Genomic DNA, 23,781 nt, shown 5'->3' with positions numbered 1-23,781 from the left:
TTGGCAGTCATTCATATTCTTCTGCAAAAGATGAACAGAAAGCCTGTTTCAAAGAGGTTCCTTCTTCAGATCTTTTTACCTTGGAAGATAAAGCGAATACAGGATTTTGTTTTGAAATAAATATTCATTAGGTTGGGTTAGAGCTATTACTGCTCTTGAGAAGAAGACTGAATTTTTCTTTGTTTTAAAATACCTGCAGTCATTTCACTTGAGAATCCATTTCTGTACTAATCAGTCAGGGCAATGCACAGTGTGATTTTTCTAATAGCACAGACACTCCTTGAAATTGAATACAGAAAGAATCAAACTGTTTTACAGAAAGTGCATGAGCAACGTGACATCACAGGAACCCTGCACACAGAAGCAGCCAGGAGTGGAGCGTTGGGAGTCAGACCCTGGGCACTATAACGGCCTCCAAGTGAGCTCTTTAGCTCTGGTGATTGACAACTGTTTCCTAACATCTCAGAGTTTCCATTTCCTAAGCTGTAAAATAGAGAGCTTACTTCCTTTCAGGGTTTGTGTAAGAATTTATAAATAACTGAAAATGAACTGAACCTACAGATAGAAGCAATTATTCATACTTAACATAAATACTCAGATCTGGTCACCAAAAGGCTTGAAAGCCATTTTCATCCTTTAAAAAAAAATCTATTATTGCTCATATTACCCTTGAATTTAAACATCTTTTAAAAGCTTTCAAAGCTTTGAAGGTTGATTTCAATGAAACCTGTTTTTATTCTGGGCATTTTTTCTCCTGTCATTCAGAGTAAAACAAAAAACGTTTACTGTCAAAACAAGGGTATGCTCTCGGGCACAAAATGAAAGCAGAAATAGCTGCCTGATTTATTTCTTATTTTGGCGTCTGCCTAGCAGTTAAGTAGGACAGCTTTTAATTTGTCACTTCTTTAAGATTCACGTAGGTTGGAGAAGTAAACCATCAGTGCCTGGCTTTAGATAAACTTGAACTAGTTGGGCCAAAAGGTGTATTCTTTATTCCTCAGCCACATATCCTTTCAAAGTGCCAAGTAAAGAAAAAACTATATATTTAGTAACATACTTAAGACAGTACATCTAATAGATTTTTATTTTTCCTTGAAACTGGAGGAACTTAAAAGTCTAACTTATTACCAAAGATTAACAACAGATGTGGGAAGAGGTATAGGAGGTTAATGCTTTTCAACAAGCCTGCATAGAACTATTAATATTTAAAAGAGTTAATGCCCAAGTATTTTTTAAAATTAAAATCAACTATGAGTAAAGACTCAAAGTTCACATCTCAACTCTACCAAGACATTCATTCTATATTTCTGAGTCTCAGTTTCTTTATCAATAAATCAGGGATAACATCTCCCTGGTTCATGTTGTCTAGCACCTATCAGGCACATATTAGCTTCTCAACACTTGTGAGCCACTGTTGTTATGCAGAAGAGCTTATGGAACAATTTTTAGCAATTCAATCCAGGAGTGAGCATTTCTTAATGTTTCTTTTATCTGCCTTAAATTTATTTTGCTGGAATGTCAGCTGTTCCCTCATTTTTGCAAAGTTGGTGATAACATCTGTTTAATACTTTCTGTATAAGGAGGCCAGATTGCGGGCATGTGTTTATGCAACCATTAACATAACCATTCCTCAACAGAGGTGTTTTCTGGCATCTCAATAACCTAATTATAATCTGTAATCTGGGTAGACAGACTCTTTTAGTAACAAGAAGAAATGAGAATGACACACATACACACATATATACATATATATACTCATAAATACATACTTACAGAAACATATATACATACAGAAACATTTAAATATAATCGTGCAGGGGGGGTTGTCCCTCAGCCTTGCCTGCATCCTCTCCAATCTGGGATCCTTTGGGGGATGTCTGACTGCTGGTTTAGGCCCAATTCTTGCAGAATCAGTCCTAAACCGGCAGTTGGATATCCCTCTCACAATCAGGGACTGCTGGCTCCCAACCACTTGCCTGCCTGTCTGCCTGATCACCACTGACTGCCTCTGCCTGTCGGCCTTATCGCTTCCTAATTGCTCCCGTCAGCCTGATCACTACCTAACTGCTTCCTCCCCTGCCAGCCTGGTTGCCCCCACCTGCCTTCCCCTGCTGGCCTGATCTCACCCCCAACTTCCCTCCCCTGTCAGCCTAGTAACTGCCAACAATCCTCCCCTGCTGGCCCAATTGCCCCCTACTGCCCTCCCCTGCTGGCCTGATTGCCCACATCTATCCTCCTCTGCCAGCCATCTTGTGATGGCACAGAGGCAGCCATCTTGTGATGATGTGAGGATTTGAGACCCACCCAGGCTTTTACTAGTGTGTGTGTGTGTGTGTGTGTGTGTGTTTTATGGTTTTTTTTGTGTGGTTTTTTTTGGTATGCAGTGTGCAGGGAATGTGAAGAAAAATAAATGCTTCCTTCTTTTGGGTCCCTTAAGCAACTGATTTTAAAATGAACTATGGTGAACTCAATGAGAGTCTAGATTATCCTTGGTTTGACAACCAACAGCTTAGGTGGGTGTTTATTTATTTACTTATTATTTATTTTTTAAGGAGAATTTCTAAATCCATAAAGCTAGTCCTTGAGTCTTTTCTTCCCTTTGAAAGTCCCATACTAAATGTGGTCCAACCACCACATCAGGCAGAGCTTTCCCTGACAACATCCTCCTCATTCTTTGCTGTGGCCAATTTCTCAAGCATATCCAGTGTCTGAAGTCAACTGAAGATGAACCGATTCAACTTCTGACAGAGGCTTTCTCTATCTACCTTGTATCGCGCCCACCTCCCCCACACCAGTGCCAGGTCAAGGCCTCCATGGGTCAGATAGAAGCTTACAGAGAAGCGATTTCATCTTTCGCCTGAATATCCAGTAGAAACTTGTGGAATAAAACCAGGCTGAGCTGTTGTTTTCAAACATGTTTATTTGTAAGTTTTACATGGTGTGTTACAGAAATTAATGGAAAATTTCTAAAAATTTCGCTGTTCTGTTGAATGCATTGTACATAAAGTTAAAAATAATATGTCCATATATGTTAACAAACTGTCATCTGAGGTAAAGTTAAAGTAGGTCTAGAAATGTACGGCAACAGTCATTTCTCTTTCTCATCTTTATTAAAAAAATAGGTGTCAGAACGCAGAAATTGAAATGAACCAAACCCACAGAGTAAACATTTTTTTTTTTTAAAGAAGGTGCCTGGTACATGACATGATGGGGTTTCAGCAGACACTGGGATGAGTACAAATTGTCACAAAAGGCTTGTGGCATGTAGAGATTGAAGAGCTATGGGAAGTGGGAACAGAATGACAGGTGGCGTTTCCCTGGTTTCAAAATTTAAAGTGACAAATTTCATGCTAGTGGAGAATGAGAAATTAACACAGGATGATAAATTAACAGCTGGGCATGTGGATTTTTCTATCAATCTAATTGGAACTGTGTAGACTCCCCATGGCCCTTTAGCATTGGCATCTCAATTCTTACTTGGGAATTCCACTGTACTACTAGAATAGGATGCAGTGGTTCTGAGCTCACCAGACAGTGTTTGTTAAACATCAGAATTCTGCCAATGATAACATGGATGGCAGTCTAACATCTTGACTTTATTTCCCTCACTGAAATGCATCACATGGGCCATATCCTTTAGCTTGGAGCCAGTTATATTTTCAATCATGTTTAATGAATGAATGGTGAGTTCACTGAACTGTCACTTTTTGCTATGACATTGGCTCTAGATGGTTTTTAACGGTTACAGAATCCGCCAGGGTTCACTTTGAATGTGTTAGAAGCAACCCAAAGAATCTGTACAATGGGGTGATACTGCCAGACACACTCAAGACAGCCATATCAAGGAAGAAGATAGCACCACTTGTTTAGAATCTGAATCACGGACAACATAGCAATGTAAGCCATTTCCTCATGGGAACTGCCCATCTTATCAAATCCCCAAAAAACACCATCAAACTGGTTTCAGGACATCTCTTATGGTTCTCATGCCTTTCCCATTTCTTCCTTCATGTGAAAAGATGATATATGCACATTTCTGGAGGAGTCATGTGGGCCAATAGTGATAGCTATGGAGGGAGGAAAATATGGCCCTTCTCACTTTTCAGGTTCTTCAGACCTTCTGCCTTAGGATGACATTTACATGGATTCTGTAATGGACATTTGGTCAGTTTACCTAACTGGAAAAAAGCTGGATTCCAGAGACCTGATAATGTAAAATTTGGGCTCTCAACAGTAACCACCATATAGACTTATCAATTTTTTCTTTGTGAGCAAGTTTACCTTCTTCCAAAGCATTTCAATTTCTATTGATATGAGGAACCAAAATACACAGGCCTATTTAAATTAATCATATCAATATAAATTCTAATTTTCAAATTTTAAAACCAAATGATAGCAATTACCCTCAAATCCAATTAATCACATGATTCTTTGAAGTTTTCTTCTTAGTGTTAAACCACTAAATTCAACATACTGTAACTGCATAGGAACATCCGGAAAACACACTTGACCTGTAGAACAATTCTCTGTAGGGCAAAAATATATATTCTTTATGAAAATCATGTGCTAAACATACGAACCAAACACTACACTTTTTCTCATAAATGTAAAAAAAGGAAGCTTAAACTCTTCTGTTTCATGTACAAATAGTCCAGTGATTTCTGTGGAGGAAGGTGGGAGTGGAGAGGCAGGAGAGAGGGTTAGGATCTGAAGGACAGACCTTCAAAATGTGAGTTGCCTTGTTCTTGTTTTACACAGAGGACGGGCACTCTTGTGGAAATGCTAGATGAGATGATGGAGTCACATGCTCCCTTCCTGTTCACTAGCTGCTGATTGGCCAGCTGCTGCTGCCAGCTGTCCCTGAATTCCAGCCTCCTCCCGTATGTTCCAGAGTAACATCTTGAAAGCCATCCCCATCCATCACATTTGTCACATCTTGCACTCAATCTGCTACCTTCTCTACAGTGTAATGGCATTATTAAAAAGCATTTTCATTAACATTTATATTTACAAAAAGAAAAACACCTGGCAATTTTTTTTTCATTAGAACTCCTTAAAGCCATTTCCCTTAAATATTTAAAGAGTTTAATGGTAAGGTTTTTTTTTTTTCTTCAAGTTATAAAATAAAAATCCCATTTGAATTTTCTGATGTACAAAAAGAGATAGAGATGAACCATTATGATCACAGAATCAGTTTGTTACTCTGAATACTCACATCACCATTGTTCCATGAGAAAGTCAGTTTTTAAGATCCAGGGCCACATTACCAGGATTGTACCAGAATTATTTGGCAAATGACTTTTCTTTGAAAATGGCACATGGAGAAGACACTTGTCTGCATAGCATCACAGCAGCAAGAGATCGGGAAAATAAGAAATATTGTTTCATTGTACTTAGAATTTCGAGCTTCTTAGGAAATCAGATGCATTTTTCATCTTTCTCATCAATGGGACTTGATGTCCTTTCCTACTCACAGAATGAGGGTTCAAACCAAAAGCTGTCATTCTTCACCAGGATGCAGAAATAGCTAAAAGGTTGTTTTGGCAACATTCTTGATCATAAAGAATAATCAACCACTTATATGTCTTGTGATTTCAAGTTAATTCATTCATATGAGACTTTCCCCCCCACTTAGATTTCTTCATCAATGTCTTAAAAAAGTCAAAAGCAATACAAAATTTGTACACCCATTCATTTTCAAATATGACAAAGGAAGGAAAGGGAGAAAATGGCAGACACGGCCCTGTGCAGTGATAAGGTAACATCATCACATGTCAAAAGGCATATGGATGATGAGAGTGTGGTCACAGAGGATTTCTTGCTTTGCCTAAAGGAAGTCTGTGCAGACCTTGCTGTAAGACTCTGAGGCCTGTCACTCCAAGTTGGACATCTCTATAGTGGGTAACATGTAGAGAAATAAAAAGAGAATTATGATTTTGCATACTGGGGGATCATTCTCAAACCACATTAAGAGAGCTCAGAATGTTTGTCTGATAAGCATTTGCTTGATTTGTGATTTAACGTTGGGTATAATTTTCTTATACTTTCCTGTGTCTTTGTTTTATTTTGTTGTGCTGCCATAGTATCTGCTGTTGGTTGCCAAAAACTCTTAATTCCTTCCTCCAAACGAGTTCCATTGGGCAATTATGAATTTCTTTGTGGGATGAAGTGAGGTGAAAGAATATAAGAGCCTGTCGCGATGCTGATTTCCATGCTAGTCTTGAAGAAGCACCTGCCACGAGCCTGCATTGATGCTATTTCTTAGGTCTGTGGATCTGCGCATAGAGAGGCTCCAGCTCCTAGGGATAGAGGGACAAAGTGAGACCCATTCTTTTCCAGATAGGAATTTCTGAGACAACTTGGGAAGGAGAGTTTGGGATGAGAACAGAAAGGTGATAATGTATGATGGATGACCTTGGGTGATTTTTGGAGTATTTGATCATGGTGCATATCATTTTGGCAACTTATTTTAATTATTGAGAAGAACTACTCACCCTGTTTTGTCCTTGGTTTTCAAGTGAGACTGATTGCCCTTTCGGAAAATAGCATGATATAGTAGAGAGAACTGGACACGCTGTGTGATATGGACAAGGAACTTATCCTATCTGAGACTCAGTTTCCCAACCATGAATTGGGTATGATACTTTACCCTACAAAGCTTTTGAAAGATTATAGATAAAGCATCTAAGCACAGTGCTCAGCCATAACAAGTCTTCAGAAAATAGTAACTATTATCATGAGTCAAGTGGAGATTTTTTTTAACACAGTTTTATGAATGTCTACTTAATACGGCTGAAATTCTATTTCGACCTGCTCTTTGGTTTCTTTAAGCAGTGATGACTGGACACACTTCACAGCAAGGGAAACAGCAATTGTGCCTTTAGCTCTTAGTTGAAAACTTCTGGGACTTGTTTCCATTCCATCTGCTGTTTCAACTTGGACCAGACTTTTGCCTGTACCCATTGGAGTTGTCCTGAGACATACATACACAAGGCTTTTTGCCAATAGAGAATGTAGCAACCTTTCCATCCAAATGTAGGTGGTAAGTGGTCTTTGGCCTTGTTGAAAGTACTTCAAGACTTCATGTCAAAGGCCTGGGATGCAGACTAGATCAATGCTCTGGTCTTAAGCATAGATAGGCCCTTCCATTAAAACTGACCTTTATCCTGCCACTATTGGATGTTTGTTCCAGAATTAAATAAACATAGCTATACTCTAATTATGCCATATATTATATATTAGCCCGTATCCTGTCATATGAGTAGTAGTGGATCTTTTTTTATTTGCTTATTAGAGGCCTGGTGCATGAAATTTGTGCACAGGAGTGGAGGGGATCACTCAGCCCAGCCTGCACCCTCTCCAATCTTGGACATCTCTTTTGCTATCTGGGACCATTGACTTCTAACAACTTGCCTGCCTCCCTGCCTAATCGTCCCTAACTCCTCTGCCTGCCTGCCTGATCACCCCTAACTGCCTCTGCCTGTTGGCCTGATCGCCCCTACCTTGCCCTCCTGCTGACCTGATTGCTCCTACCTTGCCCCTTGCTGGCCTGATCTACCTTAACTTGTCCCCTTACTGGCCTGATAAGACTCTAACTTGCTCCCCTGCTGGCCTGATCATGCCTAACCACCTCAGCCCCTGGCCTATGCCACAGTCCAGCCTCCTTCTGCAGGAAGCAACCTGGTGGATCAGGGAAAGGCATCACTCCCATTACCTTGCTGCTGCTGCCACTGCCGGCCTGAGCCTGGGCCTTCCGGAGCCCGGCTTACACCCTTCATAGCCACTGCGGCTTTGTCCAGAAGACATCTTCCCTAATTAGCATTTATCCTTTTATTATAGATTTTCTTGAACCATCACATTGAAATGGCACTCCGTGAGCACATTAGGAATTTTAGAGTACACTGACTTTTTAATTTATCACAATAGCAGATGTGTTACCTCTTTTGCAAATGAGAAATCAAGCATAGAAAAGTTAAGTCATTTGAGCATAGTCACACAACTAGTGAGTGTGGGGCATGAGACTTAAAAGTAAGTCCTAATCTATTACAACAGCTGATAAAAAAGGGACCAACTCTTCAAGCTGTAGTGTTGTAGAGTGCTTTGAGTTTATCAAGCTCCCTCATGTCTTATTTTATCTGCCTAAGAGTCCTAAGAATAGCTTTTATTCTTTCCATCCTCATTCTGCAGATAAAACTGGAAGGTCAGGGAAGTCTGTGATCTCAAGGTCATTGTGATGCCCCTCATGTGTCTCATAAATCACATTGTTTATCTTGATTGTAAAGTTGAAGTGGACTAAAGGAGAAATTTGTCCAGATCCATCATTTTACAGGTGAGGAATCTGAAGCCCAGAGAAGAGAGGTTTTCTTTCACCAAAGTCACAGGGTTACTTAGTAACCATGCCGAGAACAGGACCTAGGCTATTTTCTTAAACACTTACTATGTTTAGCTTCTTCCAGGGAGAAGGCCCTTCCTACCTTTCCAGGCACCCTATTTCATAATGTACAAGAGAACCAATTTGACCCCCTAGGCTTTACACCCATGGGACTTCATTCTGTCCTTTAAACATAATGAAAATTCTTCTTCCAAGTATCCAATGGCAAAGTATGGAGTCCATTCTTCCACAACCTGCTTCAGGTTCTGCTTGCCAGTTCCTTCTGTCATTTTACATGTGAACCTAGCACAGTGTGTGTGTGTAATAAAAGTTTGTTGAATTAATGAATGACTATGATGCAATATCAATGTTCTTTGCTAAAAACACCCCAATTTTGCTTTAATTCTCTCAAAATCTAATCTAGCAAGTTCTAGGCAGGATGATTTATTAAGCACCTAATCTAATGTCTTAAAATGTTTCCAATACTTGTTATAAGGCTAAACTTGTATGTTTCTTGTGTGTTTGTAATCTTGGGGAAAGAGTAAGGGAAGCCAAGGTGTTGTTGTCAAGTACAAGTCCTGGGAAAAGCCATTTTTGGGGCCTATGTTGGGCTATCAGGATGCCTCTTGATCTTCTCTGGGTAGACTTCCTCAGCCCACTCTTCTTTTTGGATGCCCTCAGAAGTCAGGCTGCTTTGATCTCACCCTACAATGTGCTCTGCTCTAAGTTTGGAACTAATTTATTCAACGGAGAGTGACACCCTAAAACAGAAGAAGACAGCAGGCTCAGACGGGGTAATTAATACCACACTGCATTAACTTTCTGTAGCTGAGATAAATATTCACACATCCCCTGCTTGCTGGAATTTAGCTTCAAATACCTATCACAACAGTGGTAACGAGTGCAGTCAACTCTCAATTATCCCCACTAATGAAGGGGGGCGGTGGTGTGGAAACTCCAAGCCTCAGATTGTCCCAAAATCTGACACTGTGATGCATTATCCGTTTGGGCAGCAGTTTTGCCTTCCTTGTTACCGAATCTTAGCCTGTCAGAGCTGGGGGAGCTTGGAAATCATCTGACCCAGAAATTTCCAACCTGACTTCCCGCAAGGTTGCGATGGGGTCTTGAAGCTGTTTTCAACATTCCAAAATGTCTAAATGAAATTACACATTAGCACAGCACGCTGGTGTCTTTAGTTTTCACTGGGCAGATTTGACCATATCTTCAAATCCTTCAAAGGCTCCCCATTACCCACAAGGCAAAGCCAAAGCCCCTTAGCTGGGCACATGAGACCCATTAGTCTCCTAGTCCATTAGAGCTAATAAATGCCTCTTCTAGACCACAGTCAAACTCAACCATCAGGTCACGTATAACAGGCTTTAAATAAAGTTTTGTTTTTTAGCACCTCTTCCAGAATATCCTTCCTCAAATGAATTTGGTCATGCCAGTCTCCTGCTTGAAATAACCCTCCCAACTCCTTATTATTCCAAAGATAGTGCAAATGCCTCAGCATGGCACAGGAGGCCTTTCCAATAATATGGTTTCTCTTGCTCCTATGCTCACCTCCCATCTGGTACTTCTGGTTTACTCAAGCCTTTCTATCTCTGAGTCTCTGCTCAGGCAGTTCCTCCTGCCTTTAGGCCTCTCTTTGCCCTGCACCTGGGATTCCATACTTTCAGAATAATTTTAAATACAAAGGTTTCTAGCTTCTCCAGTGCTCTGTGTAGACCTCTGTCTACATGCCATTATGTTAACTCCTAAACCCTCTACACAGTGAGCTCACTGCACCCTTCCCATCAGTATCCCAGATGCTGAGTAAGAGCTTGCTAACAACTTCTCTTATCAGGAGTTGGCGAATCTTCATGAACTTTAAGCTCAATTGGGCCTGACATCTTAATGTCTTCATTTCTAGAGGACAACAATGTAGATGGAAAACCAGACAATACAAATAAAACCCAAATCAACTCCCCAGTCTTTGACTTAAGTTGACTCCCCTGTTTGCTGGGAGGTGCAGTGAAGGGATAAAAGCACACAGATTTGAAATCAGGCAGATCTAGTTAGTATTCCCACTGCCAATTCCCTGTAGCCCAAGGCCCCGGGGACACACTTGCAGTGAAATCTGCTGGGCTGATTACTCACTGCAGCAAGGGAGCCATGGCATCTGCATCTGTAAGAGGGCCTTAGGAAGGGCTTGTTACAAGACTGAGCTTGTTTTAAATGATTTGGGGGAGAGCCAAGAACGTAAGGGTTTTCTCTGGGGTGTATGCCTAGGAAAGCAGGACTATAGTTATTTTAATAAATCTCATCTTAAGGCAGAAAGAATGAAGCAAGATTTAAGGGAAGAGAGGAGGACATTTGGTCATTTTTATAATGTGGACGGTCCTTACGTTGCCTATCCTGGGCCATGGCTACCGAGTGATCTTGACCATCATGGTCACAGAGTGGCCTTATCCGATGCTGATGATCAGTGAACTACTTAGTTCACAGTCAACAGAGCACCAAGGCATAGCTGTGAGGGTGGGGCTCCTAGCTGTCAGGCTGCTGTCCTCTTTCTCACTGTTACCCACTTAGTACCCGTAGGAGTCTGTGATGGTCCCTTAGCCATCTGAGAGCCCGTTTTCTTATCTGTCACATGAAGCTAGAAATCCTCTCTGTGAGCTGTGCCGTGAGCATTAAAGGGGAAAATACTCCAAGATTGCCTAGCACAGAGGAGGCACTCTAAGAAGGGTTAGTTTCCCATATGTCTGGCCCGTGGCTTTGCACTTACGCTACAGAAGATGCTCTTAGGCCTAAAACCACCTGTTGGTGGCTCCTCCTTCACAGCATGTAAGAGCCGCTGCAAACCTAATACTGTCTGTGGATCAGCCCAGGAAACTGGGCAGAAAGAATGTGGGTTCACCTGAGGAATCTGGCTGTGGGCCCTGTGAACAGAGACTTCCACATACTTGCAGACCAGAATATAAGTATGAATCATGTGCTCACATACAGCAGCCAGGCAGAACCAGGGGGATAACAGCTTACATTCACAGAAACATTTGCAATCTCTAAAGGCCTTTTCTGTATCACGTTCGCAATCTCATGTGGGTGTCACAGTGAGGCTGTACCCTGGGCAATCCTATCTCCATTTCCAGAGAAGCAGCAAGGCTCCCCAGAGTTTGGTGACTTGCCCAAGGTCACTCAGCCAGCACAGGGAAGACATGAGATATAACTAGGTTGTTATTGTTTTTTTAACTTTAAAATTTTTTGTGATAAAATATATATGGCATAGAATTTGCCATTTTATTCATTAAGTATACAATTCAATGGTATTAATTGCATTCACATTGTTGTGCAACCAGCACCACTATCTCCAAAACTCTTTTCTTCATCCTAAACAGACTGTCCCCTTTAAACAGTAATACCCTATTCCCCTTTATCTCCAGACCTAGTAACCTTTAATCTACTTTCCATCTCTGTGAATTTACCGATTCTAATTTTTAAATCACTTTCACTGAGGTATGATTAAACATACCATCAAAGGTTCCCATGTTACCTATGGAATTACCTACAAACGCACACACCTGCGTGCCTCCCCACCACAAACAAGTAAGACATTTCCTCACCGTAAAAACTCTGTGTCCTTCTCAGTCCACCCCTCACTCAGTGATTGGCTTCCGACCTTTATCAATTAGATTTGCTTTTCCTAGAATTCCCGGGAAGCACATCCAGCCACTGCCCTCTCCACCACTTACTGGGTATAGGTGTCAGAGCAAGAAGGGCCCAGGCCCTCAGGCTGGCAGTTCCTGTCTTATAGGAAGACACTGAAGCCTCTGGATCTGAGGACTGTTTAGCCCAAAGTCCAGGAGAGATGGTGGAGAGCCAGGAGGGCAGCCCAGGCCTGATCCCATTTCTGTGCTGGTTTCCTTGCTCCCCCATCTAGCCCAGCTCCTTTGGCTGATAGTACAGGGCAAACAGTGCATTTTCTAGCTGTGCCCACTATTCCACGTGACTTAAAACCATGCTGAAATCTCAATCTCCTGTTGGGTTTTCTTTCCTGACCTCTAGAGTCTCACATCCAGCATCTCTGGTCTCAAACTAGTCTTTTCCTGCTCAAGCATGTTGTTTTATGCACTTTAGGGCAGGGATTGACACCACCTAGGCCTCAAAATCAGGAGCCTGGGGGTAACTCTAGATTCCATCCCCTTCCTTCCTTTTCCCTTCAGTCTAAATTTCCTCTGGATGTCATCTTTTAGGTCTCTCTTGGCCTAAAGCCTACCTTGCCATCCTGGCCAACAGTGCCCTCAGCCAGACCCTTCACCTCTCTTGCCTGAGCTTTCCCGATGGCGTGGGTTGCAATTCCCACTGAGTGCCGTGCCTGTGGAAAGGACAGATTATTTTCTGTTCCTGTGGTTTTCTGTTTTAAGACTCTGCTGTTTGGTTCTATTCAAAAACAGAATAGTAATAATCATCCTGAAGACACATATTGTACTTCCAAAGCACTGAGAGGAGCTGTTCAAATTATCCATATTTATCCATATGAGGTTTAGAGGGGTTATATGTTTGTCTAGGGCGATCTGCTTTGGAACCATCATTCAGACCCAAGTCCCCTGAACTCTGAGTGTCTTTTTTTCCTTCCTCCTTTTCTCCTCCCCTTTTTCTTTTTATGATTCTTCTTCTCCGAGCATCTGAAGTTCAGCTTTCTTTTCCCTTGAACACTAGAAACACATCAAGTATTATTTTATATGTCTTGGGCTCCTGCTATGAAGATCAGTATTAAAAACTGACAGCAGCTTGTTATTTATGGCAATATCTGCTGTTAGTAAGGGAGACAGAGCAAACAATTCCCTATTGTTACAGACGCTACTTTGGCTTGACAGCTGGGGAAGTCTGATAGGCAGTTTATTTACGTAGCATTAAACCAAATAAATGTTTTCATTTTTCTTTAATCTCCTCAAACGCTAACACTTTGCCCTTAAAATTGGTCTAGCAACACATCGGTGAAGTATAAATTACCTGCCATTCCCACACCAGCCATTATAATATTATTTGGGTTCTTTTTTTGCCCCCGTTGACCCAGCCTTTTAAAGACACGTGATTCTCCCAGGTGGAAGGGGAAGGGGAAATGAAATAACCAAAGATATTTCGCTTTATTGCTAACACAGGAATGCCATTTGAGATGAGCCCCGAAGCTCCCACCTTCAAGGCTGGAGTCCCTCGGTTTCCTCTTACTGTGGTGCAAAGCGGCTTTAACTTATCAACAGATGTCACCCTGCCTACTCAGAATTGTGCAGGTATTTCTAATAAAAAAAGCAGCTGGAGATATTGGTTGTGAGAGCGATAAGGAAGACGGGACTCCTGCTTTCCCATTGTACGAAGGCACAGGGGAAAATAAAACCACGGATGGAACCATCCCTGCATGTTATCCTCTCTGAACGCCTGGAAAGGCACTAAGAAATTGCAGTTAGTAAATTTCCAGCTGGTTGGATGGTGAATGGAATGGAGACAGAAAAATCAAACGTGGCTTGTTTTTGATGGAGAGGCCCAGAAAGGCTCATTTGGACTTCCGGGTGGGTGCCTAGGAGATATGTCTGCAAGGCTGGCATGCAATTCTTGATATGCAATTCTTCATAGGCAATTGTGAAACTGCCAGGCAAAACTTTCAAAGGGAGAAAAATTACTTCATTGCAGATTAGAGTCCAGCACTCCTTTGGAACTGGGAGCTGCTTATTATGATTTACATATAACTATAAGGCTATTCATTTTGTTTGTTTGTTTGTTTTAAAAATATATTTCTATTGATTTTTTACAGAGAGGAAGAGAGAGGGAAAGAGAGTTAGAAACATTGATGAGAGAGAAACATAGATCTGTTTGTTTGTTTTTAAGTGAAACTAGTGCCATTCTGACTATGGGACAGGGAAGGCCAGAGAGCTAAGAAGTGGGTTTTTCTTTTCTTCCCCACTTCAAAAACTGTGTTGAGGCTAGTTAAAGGTTAAATATCTAAAGATATAAAGTACAAAGCAAAATCTCCCAGCTAGTGGCCTGGGTCCTTATGGTAGAATTTATTCAACAGAAGGTCTAACGTACATAACTCAAGGTAGTGGAGAACCTACGTTTATTGAGCACATATGATGATGCTGGCATTGGTGGTGATGTTGGTGGGGGTGTGGTGGTGTTGGTAGTGATGATGGTGATAGTATTGTTGTTGTTAGTATTGGTGGTCATGTTATTATTGATGGTATTGATGGTGCTGTGTTGGTGATGGTGGTGATGTTGGTGTTGGCAGTGATGTTGGTGTTGGTATTGGTGGTGGTGGTGATGGGATGGTGTGGCAGCTAACATTTATTAGGTGTTTACTATGTGTCAGACATGTACTATGAGCTTCAAAAACATCACCTCATGTAGTTCAAATAATAACCTTATGAGGCAACACTCTTTGTATCCTAATTTTTCAAAATAAGACAGAGACAGTTCAAAATCTCATCAGGGTCACAGAACTAGTAAGTGGTAGCCAGATTCCCAACATGGACAGTTTCACTCCAGAACCCAGATTTTTAATCTAAATTTTCAGCTGGGTACTGAGTGTCTGCCTCTATGCTAGAGACTCACCTTATGCTCTCTCAGTTAACATCATGGATAATATAAGCCTCTTCTAGCTGATGAAGAAACCAAGACTCAACAGGAATTATGGTTCTTGCCCAATATTTCTTGCTCTTAAGTAGCTGAGCTAGAATTTGAACTCAAGTTCCAAATCCTGAGCTCTTCTCACTACACCATGCTACATCCATTCACAACTCAGCCACGGCTTAGGGTTCTGGGTGGAACAACAAATGAGGAACAGGCTGAAGCCCCACAAGACAGTTCAGCTTATATCACTCTCTCAAGCTGAACAGACTCATAAATATGAGGGTTTGATACATTGATCTGCAAATGGTCCAAGTCATCTTTGTTTTCTAGCAGAACTTCAATTTTAGGATGATGTTTGCTGTTATCCTGATGAATGGCTCATTTCCTCTATTTCATTCATCAAAATTTTCAAGGCAAGATGGAGCATGTGAAATGACACATGTGCAAGGGGTAGAAAACCTCCTGGGGATTCTCCCCAAAGGAGTCCATCCAGCATCCTCAACTTTTCCCTTTCCTGGAACACGATTTTGCCTTTAACTCACCAGCTCCCCAAACAGCTTTGCAAGATTGATACTGTAGATAGGTATCAGTCTTGCAAAGACTGATCATGGTTTTGGATGGCATGATGTGTTATTATGTGCTATTGTAGTGATCTAACATAGAAAAATATACAGCATATTAAGTTCTTTGATCGTGAACTCTAGTAACAAAACGCACTCTCAAAACACTCTTAGCTTTCAATTACCATCCCAATAACTTACATGTGACCTGAGAATGATTATAAGGGTGCCCCAGAATCCATTTATGAACAGTGAAAACTATTTACCATTTTAATGGTTCTGGCCACGCTGTTCAAGACTAAAGAAAAGGAAGCTCTGTGGATACAGCCTTGTAGTCCCCCACACTATGGAAAACTAGGAAAGTATCTGAAAATTGAACACATTTGTCAAGGAGTGACTGAGAAATCATGTCTGGGTAATAAGGTATACTTCTGTCTCCTGAGAAGGTTCGCCTCATCAGCAACTCTTTCTCTGGATCAAATCAGATGTATTGAAATTCAAGTGCCAAAAGCCACTTGTAGTAAATGTGAGCACACCTCTCTCAAAGTAGCTGCTGATGGAATCTGAAGTGGCTGGGGGCCAGCACATGCTGTAGCACAGGTGTAAACTGCAGAGCCCCGGAGTGAATGCTGCATGTCTTTGGCCTTCGAATTTCCCTTTCCCATTGGGAAGGGGGCAGGCCCCTTTGGCTAGACACAATAGGCTACCATGATATTACATCTCTATCAGTCTTATTTCAAGCACTACTTATTGTTGCTTCTTAGTCTGGCTTCTCAGTGTGTTTAGTTGGGGTCCAGGCAAAGGCAGTGTCACTTGGTTTATAAGATTAAATCATCGGAACCACGTCTCACTGAAAATTGATCAGGGTGGGAAGAATGTGTCCATCTCAGAATTGGTGCTTTCAGAAACTGGATCCACGTGAAGTAGCATTGACCACACCTCATTCTGTCATCACCAGTAATTGCAAACGTATATTAATAAAATAATAGGGCCATTCGCCACTCTTCACCCCTCCCTTATCTCCCAATATATGTCAAAGGTCATGCATCCATGAGGAAAAATTAGGTGACAAATAAACACCAGGCAAGGAGAGATGACATGAACATTCAGGGATATGCTTAGCAAGGAGAGATGGTACAAAGATCAGGGACATAACTTTCAAAGTGAGAAAGAGGCAACAAAAGGGAAAGCAGATGGCTTAGGATGAAGGAGATAAAAGGACAGATACCTACCCCAACCTGCGCTATCTAGCTACCGGCCTGTGGACTTATATTATCAGCACTGGGCTCCCCACTGGGCTCCCCAAATGGATCACTGTTGGATGAGGCCTGTGATCCATCGGGCTAGAACACAAGAAGATAACACTTTTTTTCTTTTCTTTTCAACAATTGAAAATATAAGACAGCTGGGCACACTTTCATGCACACAAATAATCGGCTATTTTAATGCAGGCAGCAACTTTAGTTAGAGGATACCGCACCCACACATGCGAGAACTTGTAAGAACAACTTAATAAAAGGACAATGGTTTTTAGCTGCTCATTGGAACATAAAGCCCCTTAGTGACCCCTTTAGAACTTAAGCGCCTGAGCCAGCATTCTTTTTGAACTTAGGTTTCCTCATGCATTGTCCATTTCAACTATAGAGGCTTTGATGTTAAGGAAAAACAAACAAACAAAAAAACAAAAACAGAAAGAATAAGCCTGTTACTTACAGCCTCTTGCTCTTCACTTTTGCTGGGACTTTCAAAGCCCTCTTCAAAGATGTCATCTGTGGTAGGATCACTGGCGTGGGATGCAGATGACTTGGAGGGAGAGCTCTGTCTAGGGGCTGGCGTTGGAGCTGAACAGAGACCATGCAAAGAGATGAAATCCAGTAAGTGCCTGGATGCAAACGTGTGTACCCCACAGACACCTCGGGGATCTGGTTATGTTGGAGTAAAGTCACAGGACTCTTCCTATCACAGGTCAAGTCAGGTGAATAGTTTATTTCCTCTGTACATATTTATCTTGTCCTCTCACATTCTTCTTTAAATCCATTTTTAACTTCTCCCTTATTGTTGAAACTATTACAGATGTTCTCATTCCCCCTGCCTCCCCTGGCCCATCTCCACCCAGCCCCCACCTCACTTTCCTCTGGCCACTGTTGTCTGTGTCCATTCTCTGGCTAATCTCTTCATTCTTTCATTCAGTTCCCTCTAGTCCCCCTCCCGTTCCCCTCTCCCTCTATCAGCTGTCAGTCTGTTCCATGTAACTGACATTCTTAATGGTCAGGAAGGAGCTGACCACATGAATGAAATAAACACTGGTTCTCAAGGGATAGTTCCTGAATCAGTGGCATCAGCCACATCTGGGCACTTGTTATAAATGCAAAAGTCCAGACCTACTGAATCTGAGACCGTGTTTCTGCACGCTCAAGTTGAGAACCATACTTCCCCCCCCTTCTCTCTTGATTAACATCAAACAATTAATACAGTAAGAATAACTAGATCAGAGAACAATGATATACATTGAATGAATGCCATCTATGTGTCAGATACTGCCAGAAATGTTACAGACAACATCTGTAACCCTCATAACACCTCTTTGGAGTAGAGTTTTCACAATTACAGAGAAGAGGCAAGTGAAGGTTGCTGAACTGCTCCAGGCCACACAGCTGGGATCTGGTATCATCCCTTGATACACAGTAGATATTTGTTTGATAAACACATGCTAAATAAGGTGTGTCTCAGGGATCCGGGAAAATGGCTCTAACTTATGGTCACTTAGAAGCTGGTGCTGCAGCTCTCATTCTATACAGATGTTCATCTTCTATCCTGATATTCCCACATTTTCCTTGTCTCATTTGTTCCAGAGGTTTATAACAAATACACCATTTGAAACTACTCTTCCTTAAAAAATTTCTAATTTGCTATTGAAAATACCATTCATTGGCTCAGACCAAGTGAGGGGTATCATGGCTTAAGCTGGTAGCTGAATTCAACAACACTGATAAGCACCACCTACCGTCACTTCTCAAAATTTACCATAGTCTGGCTGCTTATCAGACAGTGAGTGAATCTCAAACTTGGTGATCTCCTTTTGCCTCAATGGCCTTATATTGAGAATAACAATGCAGTTTGTTATGTGCCAGTGAGCTAGACAGTGCTAGGAACTTTGCATCCACTATAATTTCTAATATAAATATGCTATTGTTTGTTTTTCTGATGAAGATACTGCAGCTCAGAGAGGTGAAGTAATTTTCTTGGGTTAACAATTATGAAAGAGGAGCACTAGAATTAAAAAAAAAATTAATCCTCACCCAAGGATATTTTTTTCCATTTATTTCTAGAGAGAATGGAAGGGAGGGGAGAGGAGGAGAGAAAGATGGAAGGGAGAAAGACACACAGAGAGAAAAATCGATGTGAGAGAGACACATCTATTGGTTGCCTACCTCACATATCCCTGCAACCAAGGTACAAACCCTTGACAGGGATTCAAACTCGTGGTCCTTTGCTACTTGAGCTGACACTCTAACTACTGAGCAACTGTGTAGGACAGGAACACTGGAGTTCAACACTGTCTACTCAACTATGCTTTTCTGTTGGAGGTTTACTTTTGGTCCAACTGATCCTTCACTCAAAACATATTAAAGATGATGCTGATGGAAAAGAGTACAAAAGGCTGATTTCACTCATTTTCTTTAAAATAAAATATTAAGTTTTTCTTCATTTAAAAGAAGTATGTTTTGTTCCATGAGATGTTTATGGAACAAACAAGTTAGAGTGGGTTTAAGTGAGATAAGCTATATGGAAACACTCTAAATTGTGGATGTTTAACAGTTATTAGTATAATTCAATTCAGACTTCTGTTTGAAGTGTTTTATTGCTTATCAAAGGCTCAGAACCCCAGGTGACTTTTCAGTTCTGAGAGATTCATACTTACGGAGTGAAATCAATAGGGAGCATAACTAGGAGTTAATTTATGCAAGTGTCTTAACCTTTAGGAGGTTTATAGGACTATCTCTAACTCTAAAACAGTGATTCTCAAACTGGGGTAGTTTTACTCCCAGGGAACATTTGACAACAGCCAGAGTCACTTTTGACCATGACTAGTGAGCAGGTGTATAATACCACTGGCATCTGGTGGGTGGAGGCCAGGGATGCTGTTCCACACCCTACATGCACAGGAAAGCCTCCTCAACCAACATCAATAGTGCCAAGGCTGCCAGACCTGCTCCCAGACACACCAGTAAATGGGTGACTTTTGTTTTGTCATTCTCTGAAACCTTCCCCTGTTGTAGATATTCTGCCACATCTATGGTTGCCTCCCTCACATAGCCCTGCAACCAAGGTACAAACCCTTGATGGGGATTCAAACTCATGACCCTTTGGTACTTGAGCTGACACTCTAACTACTGAGCAACTGTGTAGGGATACAAGACACGTAGGGATAATGAAGACACACTTCCTGTCCTCAAAGGACTTCAACTCCCCTCTGCTATTTGTGGCTGGCATACTGAATGAGAAATATTTGTTTTCCAAAGATGCTTGCTTATTTATGCATGACTGTCATGTCTTTAATATTTCATTGCTTTTATTCATTATTCTTCTTTGAAACATTGAGATGCTCCCCCATGTAGATCATCTGGCCTGAGCAGAAGTGGGTTGCTTATCCATTTCCCCCATCTGACTGCAATGACAGTATCTAATTATGTGAACATTAGATTGTGTGTGTGTGTGGACAATTCATAGCATTGGCCAAGCAATGATCCGTGTCAGTTGTGACAGTAATAAAAATATCAAACTTATTGTTCCATGAGCCTTTTCTTTCTCCTTATTAATTGTCAAGGCACAGGCTGAATCTCCAGACACCCTTCCCAAACGTCTCGACCAAGCACAAGTGTGTTCAAGTGTATCTGCACTCTAATTGGCTGCACAGTCTGGTTTCCCAGATGTTTGCAGTAGAAAAGCGAGCTGGGCTAGAAGCACTGAATATCTGAACTGGAATGGGGCACACTGCTTATGACTTACTTTACCTACAACACAGCTGAGGTTAAGAGAAGTCCTACCCGCACCCAAAGACTCAGCGTGTGGTGGGGAAACCAAGATTAGAGCCCTGGTCCAGAGCTCTGCACAAAACCACTCAATAAAACTACATGCAATAAAACAATATACAATAAAACCACTTTGAACCCTGTGAGGTATACTACAGAATGTTTTAGCACATGTACCACTGAATCCTTCTAATAATCCTGAGCCCAGGATAGATGAGGATATCAAGACTCATAGAAATAAAATGACGTGTGCAGAGGCACAAAACTAGTAAATAATAAAGCTGCAATCCAGTATCCAGTCCTGAGCCTCCTGCTGGCCATCATCTTTTCTCTCTGACTAGCCTAGGCTTTGAGTCCCAATCTGGCTTCAGCCATACCAGTTGTAGGAGGCCTTAGGTTGCTTTATCTCTGTCCTAACTTTTTCCTGATCTGAACGTTCTAATTTTTTATCCTTGTTCCTAAAATTATTTAATTCATTTTTATTTTAATGAACCATACAAAGACCCTTTGTCATTATTGGGATATACACAAGTGAGTAAATGAATGAATAAAAAAATGAATGAGTGAGCAAATGAACAGAAACCTAAGAGGCAGAGTGACATGGCAAAAAATCAACAGGTTTATATTCAATTCTACCACTTTGTCTATTCTCTTTGAATCTCATTTTCATTATCTGTCAAATAGGTCTAATGCAACTTGTCATAAGCATTGTTCTGAGCATAAAAATAATAAATGTAAAGCATGTGGGGAGGTATGGATGTTATAATTGGTACCTAATAATTGGCATCTATTATTATTAGTAGAAAGAGTAACATAAAGAGCCTTATTGAATACTAGAGGCTCGGTTTGTGCATGGGTAAGGTCCCTAGGCCTGGCCAGCAATTAGGGCTGATTGGTGCCTTCTGGCTGCTGGCCAGGGGCTCTCTTTCCCAGCTGCTGGCTGCTGGTAGCCAGGGCCTCCCTTCATTCCACTCCACCCCCTGGTGGTCAGTGCATGTCATAGCGGGTAATAGGTTTCCTGGTTGAACTCCTGTGGGGATAATTTGCATATTAGACTTTTATATATAGACAACTAAGATGAGTTCTCTGAGCCCAGATACAAGGCATCACTCACATTGGGTTTAGGAAGGGCACTCACGTGAGTTGGTTGATGGTGTGGTAGAAGTCACAGGGGTCAAATTCAACTGGGAGATGTCAAAGTCATCACAGTCATCTGTATCCTGTGCCACCCCGACTTTGCTGAAGTAACTGGAGAAGGCCTCTGAGGTACAGGTGAGGGAGGGTTGGTCGGGTTTGCGGGAGGGTACGGGTGGAGGCTGGGCCATCTGGAAATCCTTAAACATTTCTTTCCCCATTTTCTGTCTGAGCTTGTCGGTCTGTGGACTTGACCTGGCGGAGTCACCCGTGGCTGGGACAGTTGCGAGGGGAGATAGGGGACCTTGGAACATGGCGGCTGGCAAAGGCATAACAGTTTGTGTGGGCATGAAGGCGGCTGGTGGAAACTGCCCAGCCACAGCTGGCCAGGGCTGCTGAGTGGCAGGGAAGAGACCCGGCTGGCCCCATGCGATGGGCTGAGCCCCCGGCATCACCTGAGCGACTGGTGGCTGAGCACTCATGGCGATCTGCTGTTGGACGAGGGGCTGCTGGCCCCAGAAGGATGGGAGGACAGCGCCCATGGCAACGTAACCTGGAAGGTGGAAAAGGAGAGTCAGTCATCCTGGGAAGGAATGATTCCTGGAGTCAGGTGACTGGCAAAAAGGTACTGAGCAAACCCCTAAAGTGTCCAGCTGTGTGCAAGGGACTGGGGATCCAAGGATGACTAAAACAGAAGTCCCTGCTCTCATGGAACCTGCTTGCCAGAGCAGTGGTCATGGGAAACCTCTCTGAGGAGATCACTCATAAGTAGAAACTAGACTGCGGTGAGAGAGCAAGCCAGGCATTATCTGGGGGCGAGAACAATACTGCCACAGGTGTTAAAGTCTTCTGACATCACATAGCCTCCACAGCCAATGTGTTTCAGTGGCAAGGGCAGAGAATTAGGAACCAGGCATGGCTGGGTTTGAATCTTGCCTGCCTTTTTGCTAAACCCAGGGCCTTCTCACCTGCTGGTATGCTTTCTATGAATTTCATTTAAGAATAACACAAGTATCTGTGATGGGAAGAGAGCACTGAATCTGACTGTGGAGAGCTGCCCATGGATCTTTCTGTTCTCCCTCATTTTCCAGAAACCCGGTGCCCATCTGGGGATGCAAGGCTTCCCCAGCCTATATTTTGCTTTGCTTCCTTCCCACCCTCCTCGGTGCCACCAGAGAACTGCTCTAAAATACAAATGTAATACTTCATTTTATTGAGTATCAGGCTCAGATGCCTCAGCTTGCCTAATGTCTTTGAGGGGGGGCAGATCCTCTCTCCAGCACTTCACCCCCATTTTCAAATCTTTTTCCCACTGACACCTTTTCCTCCAGCCAACAGAGACAACACTCAACTTGCTCTCTCTCGCCTCTACCGGTCCATTTGCCTTTAGAAAGCATCTCCTACTTCTTTGTGTGTCTACCCTTTATCTGCTGTTTGAAACTCAGTTTAGCACCACCCCCCCCTGGACAGCTTCCCTGACCTTAGGCTCACTGGTTCTCCTCTGAGCTTCCATAGCCCTCGTGTTCATCTATCATGGCACTTGCCATAAGCTTTGTAATTGCCTGCTTATTCTGTCTTCCCTCATTAGACTAGAAACCACCTGCTAGCAGAAACCCTTTATTCTCTCCCCCCCACCCCTTGCATTCAGCACAGTTTGGGGCACACATCGGCTGCTCCATAAATGCTTGAGCTGGGGAAAGGCTCTCTATAAAGGTGAGTGAGTCATAGTAGAATGAATGCCTCACTGCATCCTTCCAGGGATGCAACTAGACTCCAAGACCTGTAAGTGCTGTGATCTCTGGTGAATGGTGAATCTACTGTTGGTGGCAGGACTTTTTTTTTTTTTTTTCTAATCATCATTTTTTTTTTCTTCTACAAGGAACCAACAGATGGACTTTTCTGGAGAGAGCTATTAGTATGTCTCTGTGGCTTCTTGCCATCTGTTTCAGATCAAAGTACAATATTCAACAGGAAAAAAGGCAGCACAGGGTAACTGGGGATCTTGTTGGAGAACGTGCAGGTCTCACTTGCTTTTCCTGTGGGGGGAAGTGCCTGCAGCCCAAGCTCCTCCCAGACTGAA

The 23,781-nt window shown here is 42.2% G+C and overlaps 1 protein-coding gene across 1 annotated transcript in view; it reads right to left on the bottom strand.

Annotated features, from left to right (window-relative positions):
- Positions 1-2,900: 2,900 nt before the first annotated feature.
- The window catches only part of DAB1 (DAB adaptor protein 1), a 377,824-nt gene continuing 356,943 nt past the window's right edge, over positions 2,901-23,781 (bottom strand). Inside the window, exons 15-17 of the mRNA XM_084872568.1 lie at positions 21,706-22,254; positions 17,248-17,375; positions 2,901-6,299 (exon numbers count right to left, since the gene is read on the bottom strand). Of these exons, the coding sequence (XP_084728694.1) occupies positions 6,255-6,299; positions 17,248-17,375; positions 21,706-22,254 (722 nt within the window). The 3' untranslated portion in view covers positions 2,901-6,254. The remainder of the gene's footprint in view (positions 6,300-17,247; positions 17,376-21,705; positions 22,255-23,781) is intronic.

This window comes from Pipistrellus hanaki, assembly GCF_964339955.1.
Source record: "Pipistrellus hanaki genome assembly, chromosome: 2".
Classification (NCBI taxonomy): Eukaryota; Metazoa; Chordata; class Mammalia; order Chiroptera; family Vespertilionidae; genus Pipistrellus; species Pipistrellus hanaki.
This window is presented reverse-complemented; position numbering and strand designations above follow the sequence as displayed.